Source organism: Crocodylus porosus, unplaced genomic scaffold, assembly GCF_001723895.1.
Source record: "Crocodylus porosus isolate Cpor-Errol unplaced genomic scaffold, CroPor_comp1, whole genome shotgun sequence".
NCBI lineage: Eukaryota > Metazoa > Chordata > Crocodylia > Crocodylidae > Crocodylus > Crocodylus porosus.
The window spans coordinates 154,422,917-154,450,738 of record NW_017728906.1 but is presented as its reverse complement, the minus strand read 5'-3'; the positions used below and the strand labels follow the sequence as shown (position 1 = coordinate 154,450,738).

The following is a 27,822-nucleotide window of genomic DNA, read 5'->3' as shown; positions in this document are numbered from 1 at the left end:
TCGCAGGTGGACACAGAGAAGCAGCAGCTGAATCAACATTGCAATTCATCCTCCTAAACCATTTGCTCTAGTTTAAATAGGTGCAAACCTTATAGGTATGTTTGTGAACTGTTGGCAGTGTTTTAATAAGCATGTCAACATGTCTGGAATTGACAAAGCAGCCAAAGCAAAGATCATGTCTACAATGCATCTTACGAAAGGATGATGATCAAGTTGCAAGTTTTAGTTGGGAATTAAAAACAAAATCTGCGCCATGAAGTTTGTCCTATGAAAACAATATTCTTGATAAGGAACCTCATAAAAATGTGGCTTCCGTTGTACCAAAAATCTTGTGGCCATGCTGCCATTTACAATAACACCACTGGAAGACAGCTAAGATTTTACAGCTGAATCTCCATTTAAGATTTGTTGATATGGATATGAGTGCCAAAGTCGGAATTGCTCAAGTACCAAGTGGTGTTTATCAAACCAAAGGAAATGGGTGGCTGTGGAATCGTTTATTATTTGCTCAGGTTAAAATATTCCAGTTAGTAGAATAACCTCAGGCTTTTTGAAACAGCTGGTCAACTTCTATCTGAACAAAAAGGAGATGGAGTTGATTATTTGATCACTGGGTTTTCAGGACAGAAACAAAGGGAAATTGTAGGAATGTTGAGGACTCAGAATAACGAAACCTGTTGCACTGTTAGGCCATTTCCACACAAATGTGGACATTTGGTTTCTGGGGGACATCTAGCAGCGGGATACCTTGTGCCACTACTAGTTGTCCCCTGGGAATGTCTGTGCCACGTGCCCTGTGGCGCATGTGGCAGGTTACCCTGGGTGGCGTAGGGGAGGTTGGGGCCAGCACAGCACAGCAGCCTTATCTGGGATCCTGGGGGCCTCCTGGGGCTGCAGCAGCAGCAGCAGCAGCAATCCTGCTGCTCAGAGCCTGGCTGGCAGCTGGAGCATGGCTCTGACCAGCCAGGTTCTGGTTTTGATCAGCATGTGCTGGCCCTGCATGTGCTGCTCTGCATTTTTTGACCCCTGGATATTCAGGGGCCAGATTAAACCCCTGCCCTGCTCCCTTGCACCACAGACAACAGCTGAATGTGCGGTATGTGGTACTGCAGACATGTGTAAGGCACTATATACTGCATGGCCACGCTTGTCTGGACATGACCTAAATGTAGCATTATATTCAGTAACTATTTAGGACCAATAGTATGAGCATGAGCTACAACAATTTTTCCAGGCTTCAGGTTGTGCCTAAGCACGCATACTGTGGCTAGTAATGTGCATTCTCACTGGCTTAATCTCTCAAAATCTTTCCTTATCAGATTTTGCTTATCCTAATCACAGTTTGAAACAGAAGCTTCAGTATTACAGTAAATCAATAGAACCTGGATTGTGGTTTTCATAGAACAAGAAGTACAATTAATTACCAAAGGCTCAGCTCTGTTGAATCATTGAAATGACACACAAGTTTACAACAAATCCATAATTCAATAATTAAGTCTTATATAAGAAATGTTCTTACCAGAAATACCTTTAAAATCAGCCTCAGATGGATCAAAAATATCTGTTATTCCCAACATGGGTAAAATCCATTTTAGGTCAAAGTGGCTTTGAATGCTGAATCTAAAATGAACACAGCAGATTTTGTTTAAATATACAGTTCATAGCTTCAGAGAGTGGAAGGCCAGAACAAACCATTTAATCATCTCACCTAACTTTCTGTATGTCATGGGCCCTTACACTTCCCTCAGTTCTCCATATATAAGACCAGCAATTTGTATTTGGCTAAAGCATTTCTTCCAGGAAGGCATTCAGTCTTCATTTCAAAACATAAAAGATGGAGTATTCACCTCTTCCCTTGGTAGTTTGTTCCAGTGGTTAATCGCTCTCAATTTTAATCATGTCTGGCTTCACTTTTTAGCCAATGGTTCTTGTGATGCCTTTCCCTACAAGATTAAAGGGTCCTTTGGAAGAAACCACTGTTTTTTCCCTTTTGGATACTATAATCAAGTCACCTCTCAATCTTCTGGACAGATGAACTTTGTATTTTCTGCTTTTGGTGCTTTGTTCTTTATAAAAGCATAATATATTTGCTTACAGATAAGGCCCTAGGGACACATCTGCAAAATATTATCTTAGAAAAAGAATATTAATGCATCAAAGATTTTTTCAATACTTGTTAGCACTGGGAATGTATTTCTGGAAGTATCAACAGAGCTGTTTCATGCTGATCAATGAATTGGTTACATTTAGGAAATGCCCTTTCTCAGCTGCATCCAGATGTATTATGTGATTCATCCTGCTATACTATTAATTTGAACATCTGTTGAAAAAATGCTGTCAGATTACACGCATGTTCCTGAAATAGTGCAAGTACTATTTAAGAAATGCCACTAGAGTGCAAAAGGGAAAATACAAGATTGTCCTGTGTATGGAGGAAATTCCAAGCTTGATGATAGTTTCTGCGCTTGACTTCAGCCTTGTAATTTACAAATATGTTATAAAATAAAGTATTTTTTTAAAGATTGTTCTTCAAAGCCAGGAAGTGCAAGAATATGCAGAAAGAAGGTTCCCCCCTCCCCCCCACCTTCTTTGTAGCTTTTTGGCCGCAGTGAGAGGAGTGCAGGCATACAGTATGTGGCATGTCTGTGGCACCACACATTGCACATGCAGGCATTCCTCATACTGCTACTTTGCAGCACAGGGGGTGGGCACAAGTAGCAGCAGTGTGCACTACCCAAAACCAGAGCCTGGCTGGCTGGAGTCGTACTCCAGCTGTGGGCCAGGCTCCAAGTGTCAAGATCATCACTACTGCAGCCCCAGGAGGCCCCCAAAGGCCAGTTAAGGCTGCTGGGGCCAGACCAGTGCTGACCCCAGCCTCTCTTACCTCACCTGGGGTGACCTGCTGCATACTGGAGCATGCATGACATGGGCATTCCCTGGGGACAAGAAGCAGCACAAGGTGTCATGTCTGTGCCTAGCCTTTTTATGTGTAATTTCTGTGTAACCTTGTTGTGTTGCTGCTTGTCCCCAGGGAGGCAAATGTCTGAGGCAATCAGGACATGCCCTTTAAGTCTAGGGACAGAATTTACACATAAACTGGTTTAAGTGATCAGAAACTGGTTAAAATATGTCACAACAGAAGTTCAGTGCACTTAAACCACTTTTAAAATGACTGAAACAGGTTTAAACCTGGTTGGTGTAGTATCAGACTGAACTGACTTAAGTCAAAGTGGTTTACGGAACTTCTGTCCCAGACTCCTTCCCAGTCCAAGTTAACTCACAGTCCCCCAGCATCCTGGGCTGCTTTGCAGTGTGTTCCCATGGAGCAGGGTTGGCCCTGCCCCTCTGCTCCTTAGCTGGAGTACTATCACTGCTCTGGCTGGCTGACAAGGGGGTGGGTGGGGAAGCCTGGCTCCAGTCCTCAGTCAGGGTCTGCCTGGCAGGGGTGGAGCAGGCCCTCACAGGCTTTTCCCCACTCTCCCCTTGAGCAGAGAGTAGAGGACATGGCCAGATGCCAGCCTGAGCTGGCATGCTGAGGGAGTGGGGGAGTTAAACCCCTCCAGCTGCCTGCAAGGGAGCCCAGTCAGGGTCTGCCTGATGGGGGTGGAGCAACCCTTGACAGGCTTTTCCCCTGCTCCCAGCTCAAGGGGAGGGGGAGGGAAGGGTATGGCTATACCCTGGCTGGGCTGGCAGAGAGGTGGAGGGGGCTGCTTCCCCCCCACCCCCCTGCTCCTCCAGCACAGGCTGGCTGGGGTCCATGCAGGCGGGGGGGGGGGTTAAAACTCCCCCCATCATACTCAGCAGGCTGGCAGGGGCCTGGCCATGCCCCCACCCTCAGCTCAAGTAGGGAGTGGCGGAAAAGCCTCGCAGGGCCTCTTTCCCAGCTTCCCTCCCTTCTCTTTGGCAGTGGCTGGCAGGCTGGGAGGTGTGCTCTAGCGCCCCCCAGCTTCCCCCTGAGCCACTGCAGGCATGTGGCTGCATTTTCAGAAACGAGAGTGAATGTCTGTTCACTTGCTTTTTAGTTCAATCTGCATGGTTCGGACTAAACTGTAAAGATTGAACCAATTCAGCCTCAGGCTTTTTGACTGTCTGTCCTTAGCTTAAATGTTTATTGTACCTCATACTAACTGTTTAAATATAGGGAGGGACTATAGTTATAGCTATACCCTACCAAATAGCTTACAGTGTTTTGAATTCCCTAGACATCTCTGCTTCTTGGATCAAGATAGGTTAGGGCTTGCTTGCCTCGTGATGATGTGATGAGTAGAGAAGAAAGTATTCCAGTAGAAGACATGCCCTCTATGTCTGTAATCATATCAGCAGTACCATACACACAACTCTTAAAACAGAGCGTAAGAGTATAGCCACACCCTTGAAGATATGAAGTCACATACCTAGGCAGAAAAATATCCATTTTTATTCTCTTCAGATTATTTGCCCAGAGGGTGATAGTTTTAGCTGAGAGATGTGACTCAATGTGGGATAGAGATGTTCTTCGGTCACTGGGAAGCACCACAAACATGCTGACTGTCTCTCCCAGATAAGGCAATTCGATGACACTGAACTGCTCCAGAGATGCTGTGTGGAACTGACCTGCAGGTTTGAGAACATAATCCTTAACCCGTCACTCAAGGAAAAAGGCAGTTCTGAGGACACAGAGTCTTTCACCACCAAGTCATAAGCTTGAGTGTGGATCAGGTTGCTAAATAACTGCACATTATTATTGTTGACATAAATTGAGTTGATCATCTCAATACCCTTCCTATGAGACAAGTGTCCACATCACATGTCAGCAGCAACAAAAATGACAAAGCCCAGCACCCTTAGTGATTGTCTCAAAGGACAGTCCAATGAACTATAGGTATGTGGCTACCTTCTCATGCTAAAGGTAGTCCCAGTGGTCCAGGGTGAAGCATGTTGGTGAGGCAATGTGGGTACATTTGTGCATGGTGACTATCCTTGCTATGCTTGTTTGAGTAAATACGTGTCTTAATTCTTTAGTTCCTTCAGCCCTGCACCATTGTTAACTACACTTACTGATGCATTTTAAAAAATCCTTCACTGAGAACAAGTGAATCCTCAATTTTGTGTCCTCATGACAGGGTAAAAGAATTGAGGAGAACTACTTTACCCCAAACTGGCCAACATCACAGTTAGAGCTGCTTTTCAAGATCATGCCACCTTATTGAACTACAAATCACTTAAACTTGTCAAATTCAGAAAAGTTACCAAAACTGTATTTACAAAAAGCCATAAATTTAGTGAGTTTTCAAATTAGTAACTCATTACTAGCTACCAGGCTATAGGAGTCATTACTAAGTCCAGGCTGGATTTTTTTTTTTTTTGTTCCTGAAAGATAGGTTATAGTTCAAACAGTTAAAGCTAGGAAGTTCTATGGGCTCAGATATACAGGAGATCAGACCAGAAAATCATGCTTACCCTTTGTGGCTTTATAGACTCTGAATTAATTGGTTGCTTCTGGCTGCATCACCTACATTGTAACTCTTGAAATGATGTGATCTGGGGGAAATGGGCCAATGTGTCTGGAAGAAGTCATTCTGGGCATTTGGAACATGTTTATAAGATATGTACAGTCTGAATATATTGATATGGCCTTTGTTAACAGAGAAGATGAGGCCATGATTATTCCAAAGGCACTTTCTCCAGGATACCTAACTGAGAAGCTCCTTCTAGAAAACAGGAACATGGCTGGAATCCCTAAGTGACTTTTGTGTGCCTGAGTGAGTCACGTTAGATGCCCTCCATCCCAAAACACAAACTTCTCTTCCTGCTTTCTGGTGGTGTGTGGGTTTCTCCGACAAAGGCCTACAAATGACAGGTTTATTGGCTGCTAGTATCAAAGGCAGGTAAGGACATAACTTGGTTTGCCACTACAAGCTGAGATTGCAAGCCCTCTGAATAACCTGAACTGCCTGTGAATAAAGGCTTCTCTATGTGTGAAGGTGGAAATGGCCCTTTCAAAGCAAGTGTCAGACTGGTTTAAGCTCTTCCTTCCCAAAGCAGCCTCTTTACTGTGATTTTTTTTCTCCCGAAGAGAAAGCCAGGCCAGAGTTGGAGGTGTAGCTCTAGAAGAGAAGCCTCAGGGTGCCAGAAATGCCATCTTGGCACTGTGGGGGGATGCTGTGATTTGTTTACTGTATGCTACTTCAGTGCCAGCTTCAAGAAATATAAGACACCCCCCCCCCAGTGCAGTGCTGTACTATAGGGCTAGTATCCCAATAGTTACTGGTATTCCAGAAGCAAGTTCTGCCATGGTCAGCAGGGAAGGAGTTAAATGTAGGTTGCAGCACAAATGCTTGGTTGCAACATGGATTCTACTCTATGGAATAGCAAACTTACTCAGTTTCATAGGTTTCCCTACTCAGATGCAGGAGCTGTGGTTGCAAATGTAGATTTATATTTCTACCCTGTGATCCTCTGCAGAACAGTACCAGAGTGTGTGCTGCATTTATCAGATGCCTTCCAATGGATGAAGTGTTAAAATATAAACTATTTTTTTCTGCCGCCTTCAAGTGGTTTTCCTAGTGGGGAGATCTCACACTTTTTCAGATAAAGCAAGAGGATAATTGTAGTCTTTTACTCGAGAGACCGTCCCTCAATAAGGGTCCAGTATTGCTCCTACTGATAGGAGCTTGATCTTCAACTTCAGTGAGAGCAGAACTGAGCCTTAAAACAGAATCTAACATTCAAGTTTCTACATTCAAGTCCAGAGCATGAATGGCTTCTATTTTGCTCTAACTTATCCTGTGATTCCAGTGTCTACCTCATTTTCACAGAAGACTTCTATAAAGGAAAGGTTTGTTTCTGAGCCACTATATTTTTTTCTTGGAGTTTCTCCAAACTGAGATTGGACTTTCTTCAATGTCAGTTCAGCACCTCGCACATTGTGGACAATGCTGAAATAGATAAATAATAATATCCATAGTTTACAGTATCACTTAAAATGGTTACCATAATTAACATCAGCTGTTTGGTACATTGTTGGCACTTTCAGGATGAAACCCTCAGCTGTAGTAAAAGCCAAGGGCTGTGTGTCTGTGAAGAAGAATTTCTTTTGCCACATGCTTTTGAAGTACAGGGTGCTCACCACAGCTATCTGGTTAAGTGGTGAACTGGCCCTCTCCAAAGATATGCTGTCTGCTTCCTCATCTGCACAGAAAGAGAGAGGATAAATTATCTTCCATTTTGCATATGCACGTGTTTCAAAATATCTTTCCTCATGTTTGATATATGCCAGAAATTTTAGCCTGGAATTTGTTCACCATTAGACCCCACTCTATTACATGATTAAGCATGTTGCAGAGTTAATCCTGCATCTCAGGTTCAAGTGATATTTTAGACTCTTGTTTAAAACTCTTATGAACCTATTTTTCTGCTGTGCTGCAAAAGTGGCCATGTCTGATTGGCGAGGTAAATGTTCTACCCCCCATGCTTGGGGCTGATGTTTGTGTAAAGTTTTCTAGTTAAGGATATCCTATTTCATTCACAGCTAATCTATGAAAGCAATTGGCAGGTTTCTAACTTCCAGACCTTGACTTCTGACTGTGGATGGTCTTCTGGCTATTAGGATTTGGCTCCTTACCCTGTGGCTAGATAGCTGTTGGCCACAGGCACCTGAACACATGCCAGTGAAGTGGATTTGACTCTTGCTTTTGCCCCCTGACTTAGCATCTGACTTTAACTTCTGGGTTGTGACCTCTCCCAGTCCCTGGCTCTAGCCATTTGGCTGAGCTATCTTAACTTTCTTGACACCATGAAGCTTGCTCCTGTGAATAATCCACAGCTCCCTGGGAGAATTCTCCACAGAGAACTCAAGAATAAGTATTTTAACCAAAGGTGGGCCTAACTTGCCAAATCTAACACCATATCTGCAGAGTAGATATCAACTTCCCAGGAGACGAAGGCTGAACAATTAAGAGCCTGATCTATGAACCTTTGCGCAGCCCTACTGAAGCTTTGCCTAAGGTGAGTGGTGACTTGGTATCAGAGCTGGAGTTGAAGCTAAGGCATTCCTGGCTCCAGGTCTTCTGTTCAGATTGTTAAACCATGCCTCTCTGCGTAAAGCATATTGCTAAACTTTATTATGCTTAATTGAACACTGGGGTACACCTGCTAGTATCTAGTGGTGTCCTCTGTCATCATCTTTATTAGTTGTTTTACCTCCAATGTTACTGGAGACCCATTCGCTTATCTGTGCTGCAGTCCTGTTAGGTTCACTGAAGTTGGTTTGCTGCAGACTGCTATTGGCCCACAGAGTAGCATGCTCAATGAAAAAAGGTGAGAGGTGAACACTAGCTTGTATAAACAGGGCACACGCCAGCTGAACCACTGTGCCTTGGCTAGTATTAGTCATCTCTTCATGTACAGCACGCATGAAGTCCTGTACTCTCTCATCTGCCAGACAAGAGAAAAATCAAGGTCATAATTACTGTGGCAAACCTAACAATAGCAAAAGTTAACTGTTAATGATAATTCAGTGCCAAGAACATTGTCAGCAAATAGCAATGAACCTATGTCATGGCAAGAGCACTTAAAAAATGGGATGCCAATGTTAATTATGCCTTCTGGAAGTTACTGCAATATAAGGTAATTCATAATAATTGAAGTATGTGTAGCTATTAGTAGGTCAGAAACTACTCAGTACACTTCAATGCACTGTGCATGTACAGAACCTTTCATATCAAAACCCTACCCTAGACGAAAGTGAAAAAATCCCCAAGATGTCCTGTCAAATAAGCTGCGCGTGAAAATTCCTTCTTAATTTTAAGTTTTACAGTCATTTTACACGTGTGTATGTGAGCAAGAATCCCTGCAGCTCTAGATCTAATCCATTGCAACCTCTAAGTGCCATGGCTGTTTCAAGTAATCGTCCATATTTTTCACTGAAAGTTGAATTCCACCAGAGCCTGTTTAGGTGCAATGTTCAAATAACTCAAATAATTCAAATATTTAGAGAAAAAAAGACCTCTGTATACCTAACCTGAGTTCTGTCATATACAACAGACATTGCTTTCAAAATCGCTACATTGTAGATTCAGTAAGGAGCTAACCTCACATTATATTTTCTCTCACTTTTCTATTTGAATATCGTTCTTGTTTCAACAATCTGTGTACATTCACGTTTATGGGATTTAGGGCTTCTAGCATCAAGTTGCAGAGCTGTGTAACGAGTACGTGGCATGTTCTCAAAGGTGGAGCAGTGCTTATGTACTAGGCTTATGTATATAGTAACGAAGTGCATGCCTCTGACCACCTTAGTTCCTTCTATACTGCATTAAAACCAAAACTACTTTTTGTGTTTGACAGCTAGATCCTTATTGTTATTTAGATGATTGGGGTAATTTTCTTGGAGGCTAACTTAGGCCTTGACACCCAAAGAGGATTCAAAATGTGTACAACTACTTGGCCATCTTTCCAGAAAGAAATGCAGGTGTTCAGTGCTTCATGAACCTAGGAGACATTCCACTCCTGTCTCAATGCACAGTTTGCCACACATTAAATCCTAGGGCCAGGAAGGGAAAGCAGCTGTTTGGTTGCTTTGAGCCTTCACCTATACCAACCTAACACTCTCCTGGGAGTGCAAAGGCATTCTTTAAAGGGCCTTATGATATACCTGTCTGCCCTCAGTGTCTGATCTTGGAGAAGCATCATTTTTCAGATAAGCACTAGGGCTGTGCAAAATTTTGGCAGCCGTTTCATTTCAGAGGTGTTTCAGGACATTTTGGCACCCGAAACACTAAATCCAAATCAAAATGGAAGGCTCCAAAACAGCTTTGAAATGAATCAGAAGGCTCCAAAATGTTTTGGAAATGTTTCAGAGAATTCGGAGTTTTGGAGCCGGGCTTGCAAGGAAACAAAAACTAACCAGAGGGAGGGGAAAGAGAGGTAGCTCTGATATTGACATCTAGCTCCCAGTTCGATTCCCCAGCTTTCCGATTGCTTCCTGCAGCTCTCTGATCAGTTTCCCATCTCTTCCCAGGGGCCATGGGTCCCCAGACTGGGGGTGGGTTTCAGCAGGCTGCTGCTGCAGGCTGAGGACAGCAGCAGTTCCTTGGTGCTGCCCACGCCGACTGCTGGAAAGACTGCAGTGCTGCTGCTACCTCAGCAACCTACTGAAATCCGGTGTACAGATCCAGGGGCCCCAGCCCCCTGGGAAGAGCTGGGGAATCCCTGCTGCGTGACCTGGCTCCTCAGGTAGCAGAGATCCACACTGGGATCTCCTTGCTACCGTTGCCTGCCCCGCGCAGCCTCCCATTGCCAGGGCAGCGCAAAATGGACAGCAGTGGCAAGGAGACCCCCAGCGTGGCTCTCTGCTCCCTGCAGAGCTGAGTCGTGCAGCAGGGACCAGCAGACTTGTTTGCCACTCTGCGCTGCTTCCCTGCCCTGCGACCTGGTGTAACAGGGATCAGAGATCCGCGCGGGGGTCTCTCCACCTGCACGAAGGGCAGCGGCCCTCCCCCTCCCCTGGACGAGCCACCCACAGCCCCGTCTTGCTCCCTGCTGGGGCCCCAAGCCCCTCCCAGCTGGGTAGGGTTGTGTGAAGCTTCCCTTGCAGCTCGTTTGAAACAGATTCGACCGAAATGAAACAGGACAGTAATCTGAAACACCAAAACAAATCACTGTCCTCTGAAATGGCCAAATCCAAAACTGAATTGAAACAGAGCCATTTCACACAGCCCTAATAAGCACTTTTTGGGCCCAGCACTCTAGTCTCCGACACTGTGATCTTCATCAGTGATTGAAAACTCCCTCCATTGGCGGCAGTAAGGTGGTTGCTGTGGAAAGAGGATGCTTCTTAACATAGGAGGAGCTGAAGAGGTCATCCAAGCTCATTTTAAATGTAGTTTAAACTAATGGAAGGATACCTACTTTTGTGTATGTAACTAACGTTCTCAATTTTAAAATGCCAAATGGGATATGCTAACAGAACTAGTTAGTGAAGTCAGCATGACCGAGGAGTTCAGGCATTTGAATGCGGAGAGATCCAGGAGTTTCTTCAAGTCATTCTATCAGGAATCTGTACTACAAGAGGAAAAAAAAACTTGCAGAAAAGAGCACCTGACCAAACTACAAGAATAGCTGCCTGAAGAAGGATATTCCTGCAAAGAAAGCAGAGAACCAAGACAGAATGGAAAAAAGATTGTTCCCTAAAAGAAAACTGTGGACCATGCAGCAGTAAGTTGAGAATTGCCAGAGGTGTAAGACCTTGCAAAAGATATTAAAACAAAGAGTGAAAGGTTCTTCAACTCTATAAATAATGAAATGACAAGGAAAGAAATGGAGACACTATCCAGAGGGGGTGGAGCAGAAATTAATGATAGTTGTCAATGTTGCTCAAAGACTAAATTTCACTTTAGTTTTCTATGGGAGGAAAGGCAAGATTGCTAATGGGGATAAAGGTATAGAAATTGAAATTACCACAACTAAGGTGGGAACAAAACTCCAGTATCATAATGCACTCAAACTGGGGAGACAGATAATCTCCATCCCAGACTGCTAAAACAACTGGCACATAAAATTGCATGACTGCTAACAAGTATTAAATAAATCTGTCCAATCACAGTTGGTATCATATGGCTGAAGAACAGTGATTTTAGTAGCTATATCTCAGGCCAGTTAGATTGACCTCAGTAGCTTCCAAAGCTTGCTCAGATGATAGATTTTTGATAAAATAACTGGTTTTCTAGAAAAAGGAAATTCAGATCTTGCCTACCTAGATGTCAGTAAAATGTTTAATATGGTTCAATGCAGGAGATTGTTAGTTAAGTTGGAGAAAATGAAGATTAGGAGAATAACTGAAGTAGCTAAGGAGCTGGCTAAAAGGGAGACAGAAAAAGATAACACTGAAAGGCAAAGGATCAGGCTGGAAAGTAGTTACTAGTGAAATTTCTCAACCTTGGGACTGATTTTGTTTAATATTTTCATTAATCGTCTGATGGAAGACGAGGACAGCACCTCTGACGCACAGTTAGGAGACAGCTTCAGTGTATGGGAAGATTGTGATACCATGCAGAAAGAGCCAAGTGATCTTGAGAACTGGAGTAATAGAAATGTGATGAAATTCACTAGTGCAGAGTTCAACGCTCTGTGCCCGGGGACCAAAAGTAAGACTTTTCTGATCATCTGCATGGGTCAGGAAGGATTTCCCCCCTCATGATTATGTATAATCTGCTGGGGATTTGTATTTATTTATTTATTTTATATTTAGAGCAGACCATGCTAAACTTCTCTTATAGCTTGATGCTAGAGGTGCCATTTCCCACAAGTAAATGCAAGGAGGTAACTCTTGAAGAACAACAGTTATGAGCACATAACCCGTTATACAGTCAGATTTTTTCTTTTACTGGTTCAACAGAGCGGTATTATATGCATTATGCTTTGGCAGTTACTTTGCAGTATGATCTCCTAATGCCTCATTTGCTCTGCTAGAAGGAAACTGGGAGAAGGAAGACTTGGTGAATGGTATATCCCCAGAATCATGCCCTCCATGCACAGGGATTATTAGACTCTGCTATAAGCACAAGCATCAACATCAGAACGGCCCTGCACATGGCCCTTCTGCTGTCCCCTGGTCATTTCTGCATGCACAGAACTTGGTTTCCTCTGCCAGCAGGTTTTTTTCAAGAGTCTCTTTGGAAAGGGGAAAGGTGTTCATGGAATGGAGAAGGACTCTGAGGCTGTATCAGTTTCTCCATGGAGTGGGCAAGTGAAGGAGATGTTGTTTCTGAGCTTCCCAGGCTCACGTAAAGGTCCCAAGAACCTGTGGCATGGGAAAATATTGGTGAGCCCTGAGAACCTTCTTGTTTCTTCTGACAATTGCCCTCACCTCCCCTTGATCATCATGCAAAGAACCCAATGTGCATAAGATTCTGGGAGACAGTGTTGAAACTGTTCTGGCCCAAGGCTTTGATTTCCTAAAAAAGTCCTTATTTCAGAATTTCAAATCAAGAAAAATGATCAGTGAAGTTCTCTGCTAACAAGAATCTAATAGAAGCAGGATTCATAGATTCATAGATGCTAGGGACCTCAACAAATGATCGAGTCTGACCCCCTGCCTAGGCAGGAAAGAGTGCTAGGGTCAGATGACCCTAGCCAGATGCCTATCCACCTTTCTCTTAAAGACCCCCAAGGTAGGGGAAAGCACCACCTCCCTTTGAAGCCCATTCCAAATTTTGGCTGCCCTTACCATGAAGAAGTTTTTCCTGGTATCTAGCCTAAATCTGCTCTAAATTTATTTATGAGAATGGGATGAGATACTGTATCGAAAGCCTTGCTAAAATCCAAGAAAACAACATCCACCTCTACTTCTGCATCTAAGCATTTTGTGACCCTGTCATGAAACGATACCAGATTGGTCAGGCATGATCTACTTGCTATGAATCCATGCTGGTTTCCCTGCTGCATTATTTTTCCCTCTGGACTCCCACAAAAGTGATACTTCATATTCTTTTCAAAGGCCTTTCCAAGGATGGAGGTGAGACTGACTGGCCTATAATTACTTGGATCCTCCTTCCTCCTCTTCTTGAAAATAGAGACCACGTGGCCCTTTCCCAGTCCTCTGGGACCTGACCTGAGCACCATGAGTGCTCAAACAGCCGTGCCAGTGGCTCTGCTATGACATGGGCCAATTCCTTCAGTACTCTCAGATGCGGCTTATCCAAACCTGCTGTCAGGATGCTGACATTGCAGGTATACACATTCCTCTGGACGTGTTTGTACCTCAGACACTGCAGCAATGTGCAACTGTGGCAGAACCTGGCTAGAGAGAAATACGAACAAACATGAAACAGATGAGTTTACTTTGGACCTTGCAAAGGGAGAGAGAAAACAAGCCCAAATGAGCAAAAGCAAAGCTTGCTCTTTTGGTACTTCCAAAAGAGGTGCTATTAATTATAATTATTCTTTTGCCTGGAGACCCCAGAAGTGATTGAGCCGTGCTGTGTTAAATGCTACTACAGTGCACAATAAAAAAATCCCTGTCACAAAGAGCTTGCAGTCGAGTTGGACAAGACTGATGGTTGGAGCGGAAACATGAGGGCAGGGAAATGAAGTGACTTGTCCATGCTCACAGTGCACATCAGTTACATAATGAAGATCAGAACCAAGATCTCCTGATTCTCAGTCCAGTGCCATACCCCCTTGATCATCCCAACTCTAAGGAGTTTTAAAGTATACGAGTCCATGTTTTTGACAATGCCAGCCAAAAGAATCAAATTCATAATTGCTAAGCAGGTGATGTCCCTTTAATCTTCTACATTAAAACTAATTATCTGTATGAAGCTTTTTGTTTAAAATTTAGCACTGTTAAGGGGTGGGGAGTGAGTTTCTTGAATAGATGTCAAGAAGGTTCATATATTTTTAAGTATAAAATACCTTTTTCATTTGTTTTGCATTAGAACTGTAGTGCTTGACACATTTTACAAGGGTGAAAGAAATCAAAGATGGTAAAATAAGAAGCAGATGTTATGAGGTACAACATCTCAAGTGTGCAATCAAAATTCTTAGCTAACTAAAGCTCTGAATTCTTACTTGTAGGACAATTCAAAGCTGCCCTTAAAATACTTTATCTGATACTCATTTTTCATACAGTCACCTATTTATTTTTTTATTTTAGGCAGTTCTAGAATACAGCTTATCAAACCTACCAAACATTAAAAGAGGACATTAATGCCAGGGAAAGCAGATTCCCTTAAGGAGAGCTGACTCTTCAGTCACTAGGGAAATATGATGGACCATGTAAGTGCTATAAAGTGAGCTCATAAGTGGGTAAATCATCAAGTTCAAAGCAGAGTCATCAATGGTTCAATGTTTAAGTGGTAGGAGGTACCAAGTTAGGGTTCTTCTGAGGCTTCTCCTGGATCCAGTACTGTTAAACATCATTAATGGATGGAATGGAGTGGACAATTAACAAATATGCAGTTGACATCAAGCTGAGTGGGAGAGCAGACACTTAAGAGGACAGTAAGATGCAAAATGGCAATGTCAAATTGGAAATATGGTCTGAAATGAATTGGATGAAATTCATCGAGGACACGTGCAAGGTACTTCACTTAGGATAAAACAATCAAATGCACAAGTAGACAAGGGGGATAACTGTTGCAGCACTGCAGAAAAAGAATCTGGGGGTTATAGTGGGTCGTGAATTGAATCTGAGTCAACAATATAATGTTGCAAAGAAAGCTAATAACACACTGGGATGTATTAACAGGAATGTAGCATGCAAGTCACAAAAACTGATTTTTTCTACTCTATACAGCACGGGTAAAGCCTCACTTAGATGGTTAAGCACTCAACAGGTTAGATAGGGAGACTGCAGAATCCGGGAAACATTTAAGTTCAGAGTAAACAAACCATTTATCCGAGATGTTGTAGACAGAGATGATCCTATTTGAACAGAATTGGACTAGGGGTCCTCCTCCATGCCTTCCAACCCTGTCTTTCTATAATTCTCTGGTTACTGCATGCTATGAATGTAGTTTTTGCTGGACCACTGCATTTTTATATTGCCTCCTTCACTGTAATTAAAAGCAGACAGCATTTTTACACATGCTCCAGGGGGTGTACTTTAATTAGCAAGCCACACTAATTAAAAGTGCCCGAGTGTCACATGTATTGGCGTCCCCCGTGCTGTAAAATGATGGAGCTCATTAAATGAGCTTTAGTTCAAAGTGCCCTGCCACTATTTTTCAGCATGGAGATGCTGATACACATGATGTCAAAGTCTGCTAGAGCATGTTTATTTCTGTGCTCCAACAGGCTTGATTAATCCATTTCCAGCACATTGAAGGTTCCTCCCTGCACATCTATAGGGGCTCTTTGTTTTACAGTATGGTTATTCTACTGATACTATAGGTGTCAGAAAAATTATATTATATATCACAATAACTGTATATAATAGCTAGCTTTCATTGTGATTGCATCACTGTTTTTGAATAGCAGTGATTTGCAGAACAGTGATAATGACCAAGTAAACAAACACACAGCTGAGAACAATGAAATCTCTATTGATTTCAACTTTTGTCTTTGTGTAATGAAAATAAATGTTAGGGTTAAGAATATTAACATCAGCTATATTGCCTGTAGAATGCATACCAGCTACAAATTTTCAAGATGAAACAGTCATCTGTTTTTTATAAACATTGGGCAGATCAAGAAATATAGCTTTTGCTACATTATTTCAGGTGGTAGAATTAATCTTGGGTTGAAACGAGAAGACTATCCTGAGAATCCAACATTAATTTAGTTGAATGGAAGACATCTGCCTCTGTGTGTGTTTTTCTTTTAAATGTATCTTTTGGAATTAGGAGAAAAAGAGTGAGAGTTGATCAAAAAGAAGTAGGAAGAATGTATTCACACTGACTATTTGAACTGTTTCTAAAACTCAACTGACATTAGACAACCAAATTATGGGATCCCTCCCCCTCTCCCACCAGCATTTACCATACAATATAAAACAGTTATTAATAGGTAATTTTTCAAACAGTACATTACCATGGATGTTGAATCCTAGAGCATTTTCCAGCTGTGCAAAAGTATTTCCTTGAGCTCCAAATTGCAGCAACTCCAAAGAGATGATCACACTTGCTGGTGAAATGATCAGGTTAGTTCTGTTCTCTGGATCTGCTAATTGCTGGTAGAGGTTAATGGCAAATTCAGTCATTAGCTCCTTCAGTTCATGATAGAGGTCACAACTCCCATTGTTTAGGAAGCAAGAGTACAGAATAAGCCAGGGCAACAGAATAGACAACATGAAGGCAGGTTATGGAATATCTCCAACAGACTATTACACCTGTAATCAACAATTCAGATATTCAGAGAAGTTGGACACTCAAATGACAAGGAAATGATTGCTTTACATGTGTATTCATGTGAGACTTACTATAGAAATAAATAGCCAAAAAGATCCAGATGGTGTTATCATAAGTAACGTATTCTACACTGGCTATTAAGAACCAATCTTTCCTTAAAACATGTAGTGTAACAATTGTCATTTGATAGTTGACGAGAACAGTGCAGATTTTCTTCTATAAAAATATATTTTTACTTCATAAGGCAAGAAGCAACTAACCAGCAAATTAAGTATTTAACTCCCTGTTAAATAATAAATTTTATTTTTTGGTTAATATTTAGGATATTATTATCAAATTGAAGTGCCTCATGTCTGGCATTTGGTACTGCACATCCACAGCTGCCACTGTCTTACCCTGCGGAGTACAGGCACTCAACCCCTTTACAGACAGGGGCATTTGATTTAGATACCTAAAGATGAATGCAGATGTCTATTTTTAGCCATTGGGTTAGAACATTTTGGTCTTAATTTTCAAAAGTCTGCTATGAAGTTTTCAAGTACCATTATATGACACACACTACGAGCTCTGCAAATAGGGTAGCATTGGGGAACAGCAGTGATGGCTATGCAAACTCTCTGCTTTGCATTTTTATGGTGGAGAAATAATATTTTTAACCATCTTGGAGTTACTGTTATAATTAAGGAGAAGAAAGGGTTTTTCTGGTGATATCATTTATTGGACCCATGGGGAGAGAGGTTAGGCAAGCTTACAGGAACAGGTTGCCCTTCCTCAGATCAGGGTAGTCTATGCCTGAAAGCTTGTCTAACTTCTCTCCTAATTATGCTCTGGGTTTAATAAACAGTATCACCAAAAAAGCTTTGCATCGCATATATTTTCTGGACCATCACAGCAACAACATCATTCCAACCTTGTTCTAATTAAGGAATATTTAGAATTTTGAAATCAATACATTCCCTAAAATGCTAAAATGAAAGTAATTTCTATCCATAATTCTAGTTCTAAACACTGTATGTTTTTAAAAATCTATGTTTTTAAAAATAAACTCCAATCAGTTTCAGTGTAGGATTTAATTCAACTCTCTTTCTATGCCCTTTGCTCTAGAGAGCACCTTTCACTCCTCAGATTTACTCACAGTTAACTGTGCTTAATTGCCTTGCCCTGCTGTGTCCTCCTGTGCGTCTCAACTGGATCTCTGCTTGTACGTCTGTCCCCTTCTTTAGTAGGTAGTGGAACAAGGTCTAAGTCATGAGACTGCATTTAAAGGGATAGTCAGTGATCAGAGCCTCCATCGGCGATGTCTGTACCACCCTGTCCAAATTCCTCTAGGCTACAGACTCTATAGAGAGCCAAGTAAAGAGGCATGTCACTGACCAGCAAATCCAAGGCAAGGAACAAAAAAGGTACACATGGAGATACAGTCAGCAACTTCCTTTCAAACACTGCTCAAGCCTCATTAGACTTGTGACCTGCTTGTACTAAGCAAAACATCTCCTATCTCTTGTTTTCTCCTTTTTTATGAATTCCATTGATTCCTGTGTCACAAAGGGAAGGAGAAGTGGTTCTCTGTGTACCAGGCACACAGTTCTTTGAAACATTATTCAGAAATCCCTTGCAATTAAACTGTCTTTATTTTCCATGTTTTTTTTGAACGGCATCCCAAACAGAAGGATTTTCATTGACTCTTTGTTCTCAGGAAGAAAAACAATGTAGGGAAAGGGAATAAAATGGAATAGTTAACTTTGCTTTAACCAGTAGTATGCTATCCACAATTAACCGTTTTAAATACTATTTGAATTTTCACAACCTTCTAAGTGAAAGAATGCCAAATCCTGCTCATCTCATCCCTACACGTAGTCCTGTGGGAATCAATGGAAGATCTTAACTAAACCTTGTGGGATTTTAGTCTGTAGTTTGTACAAACAACAAAACAAACAAACTAGGGATGGGGGAATATATATATGTATTTTAAGCTACGCTGCCTCAAAAAGAAAATTTCCTTTTATTTGCAACCAAAAAGCACCAAGTTACCAGGAAGAAAAAGGTGCGAAGAACAAGCAACTTTAAGCTTAGCAGTTATGATAGTGTAATGTATTATCTGCATTGCATCACAATCCAATACATTCTTTTTCTGTATCAGGGAAGGACTCAGCAGTAGGTTCAATTAATTAGCTCAGTTGAAAGCAAGCTGGCTTGCTTTCTTGATCACTTCCTCCAGTGTGCAGAGCAGTGCCTTCCTAATACTTCTCTGCAATTTTAATTGTTTTTAAAATAAAGTGGGTTTAGTTTTAGTGGAGGGTGGAAAGCCCAGAGGTGGACAGTGCTTGGTTTCCTGATGGGACACTGAAGAAGACCGAGGGTCTAAGTATACGTGACCAGTTAGTTTCTAGTTTAGCAGAGTGGTTAAACCCTGGGTAGTCCCAATGATTTCAGAGAATTTATTCCCATGCCTAACGTTAGGTGTGTGCTTAAATGTCTTTCTAAATCAGGACCTTCATTCTTGGCCTCTGTGCTAAGGCTGCCAATAACAGTGTCAATTGCCTGGGAGATCCATGTCCACAAGAAAGTGCTTGAGACCAACTGCTTCCTCAACTGCTTTTAGATGATAGCCATTTTTGATCAGCTACTGAGTGCTGTACATCTGGATTTGGACTAATTACTGAGAGGTTCCTGTCTCTATGGTATCCCAAGCCCATCAAATACCTATTCCCTGGGTGGCTCTAAGAGATATGTTAAGGCAGTGTGGCTCTTCACAGAAACTGTTATCCAGTATTTTAATTTTAACAGCTTGGTGCCAGTTATATTTTTCCTGCCATCATGACTAATGCAATACATTAGCTATCTTTCTCCACCAATATTAACTAATGAACTATAGCTTTTCTTTGTGGAGTGTGCTCGCCACAGTTGTGCAAGGGGTGTTTGTGTTGCTATGGATCTTTGGTTAAACTTAATTGCTTCATGCTGACAGTTATTGCATTATGACTTACAGGAACAAAAATGCTACAGATACTTAAATTAATTTAAAATATTAATAACCTTTTTCCTGTTCATCCCATTTCTATTTTCTGTTAAGTCCCTGGAGGAGATCCTTCCTTTTTCATGTCTATGTGACAAGGTATTTAACACAATTCACAGGTTTGTTGAAATCTGACAGGCTGTGCTGAGAGTGCTTCTACTATGGCCCAAACTTGCAGCCTCTGGGTTGTGACCAGGTACCCCAGCCCAGCTGGAGGAGATGGAGTGCTGTATGTCATATTGTTTTCCACTGAACTCTTTGACTGTGCATCCAGACGAGCGAAGCCATGCAATCTGTGGTGCTGCAGACACATCTGCGGTGCCACATACTGTACATTCAGCTGTTCTCCATGCTGCAAGGTAGCAACATGGGTTTTTTTTTTAAATCTCAGGTGATTTGCACAACAAAAAAATGGAGTGGCACATGTGGGGGCAGAGTGTGCCACCCAAAACTGGAGCCTGGCTGGCTGAAACCACACTCTGGCTGCTAGCTTGGCTCCAAGTCACAGGATTGCCACTGCTGCAGTCCCAGGAGGCCCCCAGAACCCCTGGCAAGGCCCCAAAGGACCCCAGACAAGTCCAGTGCTGGCTCCAGCCTCTCCTGCCATACCTGGGGTAACCTGCCACACACTAGAAGGTGCAGGGCACAGGCGTTCTCCAAGGACAAGTAGCAGCAGCACAAGGTGAGCCACTGCTTCTTCTTTCCCCAGGGAAATGAACATCCACGCTTATGTGGATGCAGTCTTCTAGTCAACTTCAGGCACAACAACAAAAGGCTTTGGAGGGAGCAAAATGCATCTAGCTTCATTAGAAGAGCATGATTACTATGGTGCCGGGCCTTGAAAGCAGATAGACAATAGAGAGTGTCAGGACCACACCACAGTTAGGGAACAAAGTTGGGAAATTTTATGTAATAGTAAAATTCCCCAAAAGACCACATTGAGCATGGGAGAGAGTCAGGTAAAAAATTACTGATGGAAGGCTCAGGGTAATAAAATACCATGGCTTGCCATTTAGGCCACTGAATTTGAATTTATGTTCATCGTGAGTAAAAGATATTATCAGGTGACAATTTGTTGCCCTGTGAGGACATCTTTGTGGATAAACTTGTAATACCACCACCGTGGCATTGTTACCACAAAGCCAGCTTCACAAAGTCTGGATAGGAGAATTGTTGAGCTGCGGAGAGAATGTGTGAGCTCAGAGAGATGCTTGAAAATATGAGTGGGAAAGGGGCAGTAAAAGATCAGAGGAGAAAAGCATAATTGAGAGCACCTGGTGTCTATTTCCCCCTGTCTTTCCTTGGCCACATTCTGTCGGTCACATCTTTGTGAAGTCAGAGTATCTCCATTGTCTTCAGACTATGCTTGCCAGTAATGAAGACAGGTTACTGGGCTAAATGGACCTTTGGTCTGACACAGTATCACAGTATAATGTTCAGCTGAGCATGCTGTTTAAAACCAGATTTGCCTGAGTGGAAGTGAGAGCATAATTTATCCCAAAGAAGGTTGAGAAGAGCTGTTAATTACATTTCCATTCGTAGAGCTTTCTCGGTCTCCCTTTCCTTCGCTGTTTCATCTCCACTGTCATGGCACCCTGCTCTAGGTCACCTCTGGAACCAGTGGAGATTTAGATGCACATCTGCACCAGCTGCCACAGCTGTGAACTTGGTGGTGCCAGTCACCTTTTCTTTCTTTCTAACAGTTTGATAGGGAAAAGAAAAAAGCCAAAATTAGCTTCCCTTAGCAACCTCCACTATCAGAGGTGAGCTGGGGACCTTACATCACTAGACAGAAACATACCGACTTTATTAGAAGATGGCTTCTACTGAATATCTAAATAATATTCCTCAGGTAACAAAGCACCAGTGTATAAACAGCATATTTTGTGAGTCTCTCCACCAGGGTAGTAGATTACTGAGCTATAAAACACCCGAGTTAGGGGGACCTTTATTTACAGTCTTAATGATACCTAAAAATACCTGTCCCACTGTCTCCCACAATCTCTGTCTCTATCAATTAGATTAGAGATGTTCAACAGACTGTATGTGGTCTGCAAGGGGTTAAGTAACAGCCTTCAAGCTCATGCTTAGCTGCCGCTTCTCCCATGGGTCTAGGCTCCCTGTCCTTTCTCTGACTGTTGCTTCCTGTCTCTGCCCCAGGAGGTGGGGCAGTATGGCAAGTAGCATGGGGAATGGTGGGCAAGTACAGAGCTACAAGAGGATCGCGTGGGTGGGCGTGGGGAACAGGGCTGTGTGTAAGGGGGAGTCCTGCAAGGAGGCATTGCATCTGGGCAGGAATCACACCCACACCCACACCTTGCAGTGGGGTAGGAAATGGTGTTCATGTACTGGTAGCATGGTGCAGCAGGGGGTGGGCTACTGCGTACTAGTAGCAAGGGATGTACATAGGCACATGGTACAGTGGGGGATGGGGGCGAAGTGTCTGTATGGCCCAGTAGCATATGGCTCAACTGGGGCGGCCTGAATACTGTGCCATCTCTGCGGTTGGGACCTCCTGGGACATGTGGCCCCTGGGAGTTTAGAATTTGAACAGTCCTGATGTGATATAACAGCAAAATCTGGTAGTTCAGACAGAAAACTTTATGGAAAAGTTCCCTAATATATAACAAAGCTTTATACACACCTGATTGGGTTTGACAGAAATTACCATAAAAAAACCTATAAAATGAAGTATAACTGAATAGTTTTTGTGGCATTTTATTTTAAAATTAGAATAGTCTCAAGTACCCGGAAGGCCCCTGAACATGACGTTAGGGCAGTGTCAAGTTCTATGTGGCCTTTATGTAGGTGCAATGTGGAAAAGTTTGTGGCTGTGACAGGCTGGCTGGCAGTGACCTGGCCTAGGGGTTTTGAAAGGGCAAAAGAAGATTGAAGGACTTGGGATTCCCTTTCTGCACCAATCAGGCCTCAGAGACTCACCCCCCCCCCCCCGGTGTACCCTGATTGGCCCCTTGGGTCACCAGGAGGGGGACAAAAGGGGCAGCATGCGCTAACTCAGGAGAGACCAGTGAGGGACAACAAGGAAGGAGCTTTACAGAGCTGAGCCAGTGGGGTAGGAGCAGTGCCACGGAAGAGCCTGAAAGAGCAGGACCTGTAGGCAGCAGTGGGACCCTCAGCAGCACGGCATGCGGCCGGCAGGAGAGGCTCTCCGCTGGGCTCCAGGATCCCCTGGGAGAGGCTGCAGCCAGCAGGAGATGCTCCCCTCCCCTCCAGCAAGGATTTGAGCAGTGACCTGAGGGGTTCCCAGCCCTGCTTCCAACTCCTCCAATCAAAGGCCAGGTAGCTCGATGTGAGGCTGGAGCAGTGGTGGCTGTGTGGCAGTGTTTCTGCCTACCATGTGGGAGATCTGTCCCAGCTGAGGTGACTTGCTTCTTGTTAGCTCTCTCACCCCAAATCTCCTTGCAGTGGAAAGGGGCTACTGTATTTTCTCCCCCCCCCCCAGGTACCAAGGCCCTAAATTTCGTCATTTGACATTTTGTGCCTTTTTTTATATTTCACCATCCTGTATTGTTTGTTCTGCTGTTTGTGTCTTACATTTTGTTAACCCTGGTTTTGTTTTGTTTTTTGTCAATGACTGTAAGTGTCTAACCTTTGTTGAATCCTGCCCCCTGGGGCATTGTAGTGTCCACTATACCCTCTGATTTATGCCTGTTATGTTCCCAGTATGGAAGGGTATATGGTTAAGTCCCCATTGGTGGTCTGGCTCTGCTCTATAGGGGGAGGAGAGTCCCTACACCTCCCACAGCGTTTGTGCACCTGGTTTGATCCCTTCAATTGGAGAGGGGGACTTCTTGGAGTACTGCCCAGGTTACATGGCAAAGACGCTTTCTGTGGTAGTTGGGTTCAGATTAGAATCAGGCCATGGGTGGATCCAGGATCATAGTGGGGAGGGAGGTGAGCAGCCATACCCTCTCTGGCTATGTGGCACATGCACACTGAGCCCTCTGAGCTCATGGGCACATCATTGCAACTCCTGCCAGGGCTGGCACTAAGTCTGGCTGGAGCCCCTGCTTTTGCATAGCCCCAGAGCCTAGCGGGTGAGCGATGCCACTATTCACTCTCTCTACACCCTTCCCCTGCTGCTGAATTTAGCTGGGGGAAAGAGGGAATGAGCAGCAGCAGCGGCAGCACTAGTTCTCTAGGCTCCAGAGCTGTGTGAAATTAGGAGTCTGGCTAAATCCTGTGCTGATCAGCTGGCAAGCTGAGAACTCATGGCACCTGCAAAGGTATGGAAGGAGCTGCACTGGCATACCAAGTGAGCTCTTTCAGCTCACAGGCAAGTGCCACACAGCCAAAGCTGGGGGTGCAACCATACTGCCCCTGAACCAGGCAGATTGGCTGTTCCTAGGACTGGGGAATTAAGAGACTGCTCCATCCCTAACAGTATGGCAGCACAGAGTGGAGAAGGACAAGACAGTGTAGAGGTAAGACCATTTCTGCCCCCATTTGGTGCTGCAAAGCATGACTGGTACAATCAAAACGACAGATTGAACCATGTAAAAGCTCTGCAGGCATATTGCCCTACATATAGAGCTCCAGAAAATGCTCTGCTTCTTGGAGGCAGGATGCCTCAGAGTGCTATAGCTTACAGGTTTCCACCCCCTTTATGATTATTTTTTTCTTTAACTGATAAATATAGAGCAATGAAATCATGTTGCAGTGGACGAGACCAGTCTCAATTTCAAACAATTTAGTTTGGAAACATATACTGGATGATTGATTGCCCTGTAGGCCCACTCTAGCTATACAGCCAAATTCTGCTCGCTGTTACCTCTATGTAGCACCACTAGGATTGCCAACCTTCCCAGATTGGCCAGGAGTCTACTGGTATCTTCATCAATCTCCCGGTGACTATTGAAAGCAATCCAGGAGACTGATATTGTGGAAGGGTTGAACAGTACATTTAATGATTGGAAATGTACCAATACATCAGTCCCATATTGGATTGGCATCAATATAAGGAAAATTGGCAGTCGGCTTTTTTGGCTGATGTGGCTGATAACATCGCTGATAAATGCCCCATGCATGTGTGCGGACACGGAGCAGCATGCAGGCGGTCAGGAGCGCAACCCAGCAGTGTGGAGAGCATCCAGGCCCGGCTGGTAAGTCTGTTGTGAGGGAAAGGGTGGAAGGAGGGGGCGGGGGACAGATCAAGGCCCCAGTGGTAAGGGAGGGAGTGGAGCCGGGGCAGGTGCTGCACAGCAAGGGCAAGACATGGGATGGAACTGTGAGCGGCTCATCTGGGGGGCACAGGGAAGGGGTGGCAGTTCCTGCCACTGCACGCACCCCAAGAGGGCATGGGGGTGTATGTCCCTGGACTCGTATGTGGGGTGAGGGTGGGCTGCTGCTGTGGGCTGGGGCTACACTTAAGACAGGCGGTGGTGGCACTGGGAGGGGGCTATGGTGAATTTTGGGGGTGGCTGCAGCCCTCCCAGTGCCACCCATTCTGAGTGTAGCCTGGTTCAGCCTCCTGCTGGGTGGAGCTTGGCACCACCCCAGCCCCAGCCTGCAGCAGCATTCTGCCCTTGCCCCACATGTAGATATGGGAGCACATACCTCTTATGGCTCCCCCAGGGGTACACATAGCTGCAGAATCCTCTCCCCCCTCCCTGTGACTCCTGGACGAGGTGCTTGTGGCTCTGTCCTGAGCTCACCCCAGCTGTCCAGTACCTGCCCCTGCCATAGCCCCACTCCCTCTCTCACTGCGGGGGGCTTCGATCTGCCTTCCCCATGCCCATTTCCCCACAACAGACTTACCAGCTGCTCTCCAAGCTGCACGGCTGCATATTTGTAATCGGATCAGTATCAGCCGATTATGGCTCATTCAAAGTTGGTCATCGGTATCGGTCCAAAAAAACCAAAAAAAAAATCACTATTGGTGTACTCCCTATTAATGACATTACATCATGTTGGGGGGGGCGGGAAACAAATCTCACAGAATAGCTTCAGTCAGAGTTGGCAACCCGAAGCACCACTCCTGTCACTTCATTGACATCAGTGTAAATCACTGACTTCAGTGAACTCTAACTAAGAACTTCCTAGGGTAGTTGTGCTATTACATAGAATCTCATTGCATAATCTATATAGCCAGACTTTTTACTGTCCTTTTCACTGCAGTATCTGAGTGTTTTATGGGGGAACAGAAAAAAAAAAAACCACTGAAAATGTTTGGTTCTTTTTAGTTTTAAAAGTGCCTTTCCAAGGGTATATTAAAGGCATTTTTCTTTTATTTGAGAAAAAGCCATCCAGCACTGATGAGTTTAATTTTCACCCTGGATATAGCAAGGTTCAAGGTCAGTTTCCACTGCAATAGAAGGAAATTCTAAATCCCCAGGAACACACTTGGGCATATAGGTTACACCATGTTCCCTGCTACATACTGATGAGGCAATGTAGCAGTATATACTGCTAGCAGTTCACCTGGAGAATTGTTTATTTGTCCCCTTAGGATGCTGTTAATACTTATATTGGGTGTTTTTATAGGTCCATGTGAATTACACCAATGTAGATGCATGTCCAGGTGTTAAGGGACCCAAGTCATCCATGATCTGCTGTTGGAGATGGATCTCTGAGCTAATTATTAAATCTAAAGGGAGAAACTGGAGCAGGGTTTGGGACACAGGCCAGGGTCAGAACCCAGAAAGCTAATAACCTAGGATGCCTGCAGACATGCAGTGAAGCTACTCCAACATGCTATACTTACAGTGCATTGGAGCAGACTCAATTAATGGAGTCCATTGGAATGTGTTAATTAACGTACTTCCAGTAGCATCACGTGTATCAGCAGCCTCACACTTCAAAGTGGCAGCGAGGTGCTTTAACTAAAGTTTGTTTGATGAGCTTTACTTAGTGTTCCTGCTGCCATTTTGAAGCACAGGGATGCTAATACACAAGATACCAAGGGTGTTTTAGTTAGACCGGCTCTCAGAGCCACTCTAAAGCAGCTTTTCCCACTGAAAGCCACTCCCCCAGTACATGTGAAAATACTTCAAGTTACCACAGCTGAGGCACAATCCACAGGATAAAGTCAGAGCAACAAGTCAGGGGTCCAGATGCAGAAAAATTAGCAGCCAAGTTACCAAGTCTAAAAGGTAGTCCACAAGATTAAGTCCCAGCTCAGAATCAAACTAGAGTTAGGACCCAGGAACAGATCTGCAGAGGAAATCCAAGGCCAGAGTCCACAGAAAAGCCAAATCCAGGGTCAGGAACCAGGAAAGCCAGAGAAAGCAGGAATCAAGAAGCTTGTTACTGGGATAAAACTGCTGACGGGCCTGGAAATCCATGGCCCCCAGCTGAGACTAAATTGTGGCACTCCCAGAAGCCAATGAGGATGCTCACTTTTCCTAAATTGAAGCGGAGTTCATTAGCCAGTGACTTATTTAAGGTGTGACTGCTTAGGTACTTAGGCCCGCTTGACCAGGATTCCTGATACCAGGGATAGGGACAGACATTGAGAAAGCCAGAGCCTGAATGATTCAATCACTGAAGGTTAGTCTAACCTGCCTAGAGTGAACCAATTTGCAAGTGAATAGGAATTTGCAAAATGTAGGCATATGCCTGCAGTAGCTCAGGCCAGGAGCTGGGGAGTGCTAGAGCAGCTGCAGGGAAGCTGTGCTGGAGAGGAGTGACCAGCCCTGGCAGTAGCTTGGAGTGAACTGGCTAGGGAGGTGTTTAATACCCGCCTCCATGTCCCACCATCATGGACTTGAGCAGGGGTCTGCCTGATGCTCCCCACTAGCTACTGCAGCAGCAGGGCAAGGCCCAATGCTGACCAGCATGGCCCCTGAGGCAGAGGGGACAGGGAATGGGGTTATTCCCTCCTCTATCCCCACTGACCCATGGGGGACTACAGGCAGGGTCTGCCTGCTCTGACCACTGCCACTGCCACTCACTCCTTGTGTGGGGCAAGCAGCAGGTTAATCCCCTCCACCAGACACCAGATGGAGGGGGGAATAA

The 27,822-nt window shown here is 44.0% G+C and overlaps 1 protein-coding gene across 5 annotated transcripts in view; it reads right to left on the bottom strand.

The window, feature by feature from the left end:
* The window catches only part of SERPINE3 (serpin family E member 3), a 38,259-nt gene extending 11,220 nt beyond the window's left edge, over positions 1 to 27,039 (bottom strand). For 2 of the 5 annotated variants that reach the window (XM_019529981.1, XM_019529985.1), the window contains exons 1-6: positions 17,965 to 18,304; positions 16,513 to 16,810; positions 8,182 to 8,415; positions 6,973 to 7,170; positions 4,395 to 4,593; positions 1,520 to 1,620 (exon numbers count right to left, since the gene is read on the bottom strand). In XM_019529981.1, the coding sequence (XP_019385526.1) occupies positions 1,520 to 1,620; positions 4,395 to 4,593; positions 6,973 to 7,170; positions 8,182 to 8,415; positions 16,513 to 16,771 (991 nt within the window). In that variant the 5' untranslated portion in view covers positions 16,772 to 16,810; positions 17,965 to 18,304. Of the gene's footprint in view, positions 1 to 1,519; positions 1,621 to 4,394; positions 4,594 to 6,972; positions 7,171 to 8,181; positions 8,416 to 16,512; positions 16,811 to 17,964; positions 18,306 to 26,863 lie in introns of those variants that run through there. The other 3 variants (XM_019529983.1, XM_019529984.1, XM_019529982.1) reach the window with 3 other exon arrangements.
* Positions 27,040 to 27,822: the final 783 nt, after the last annotated feature.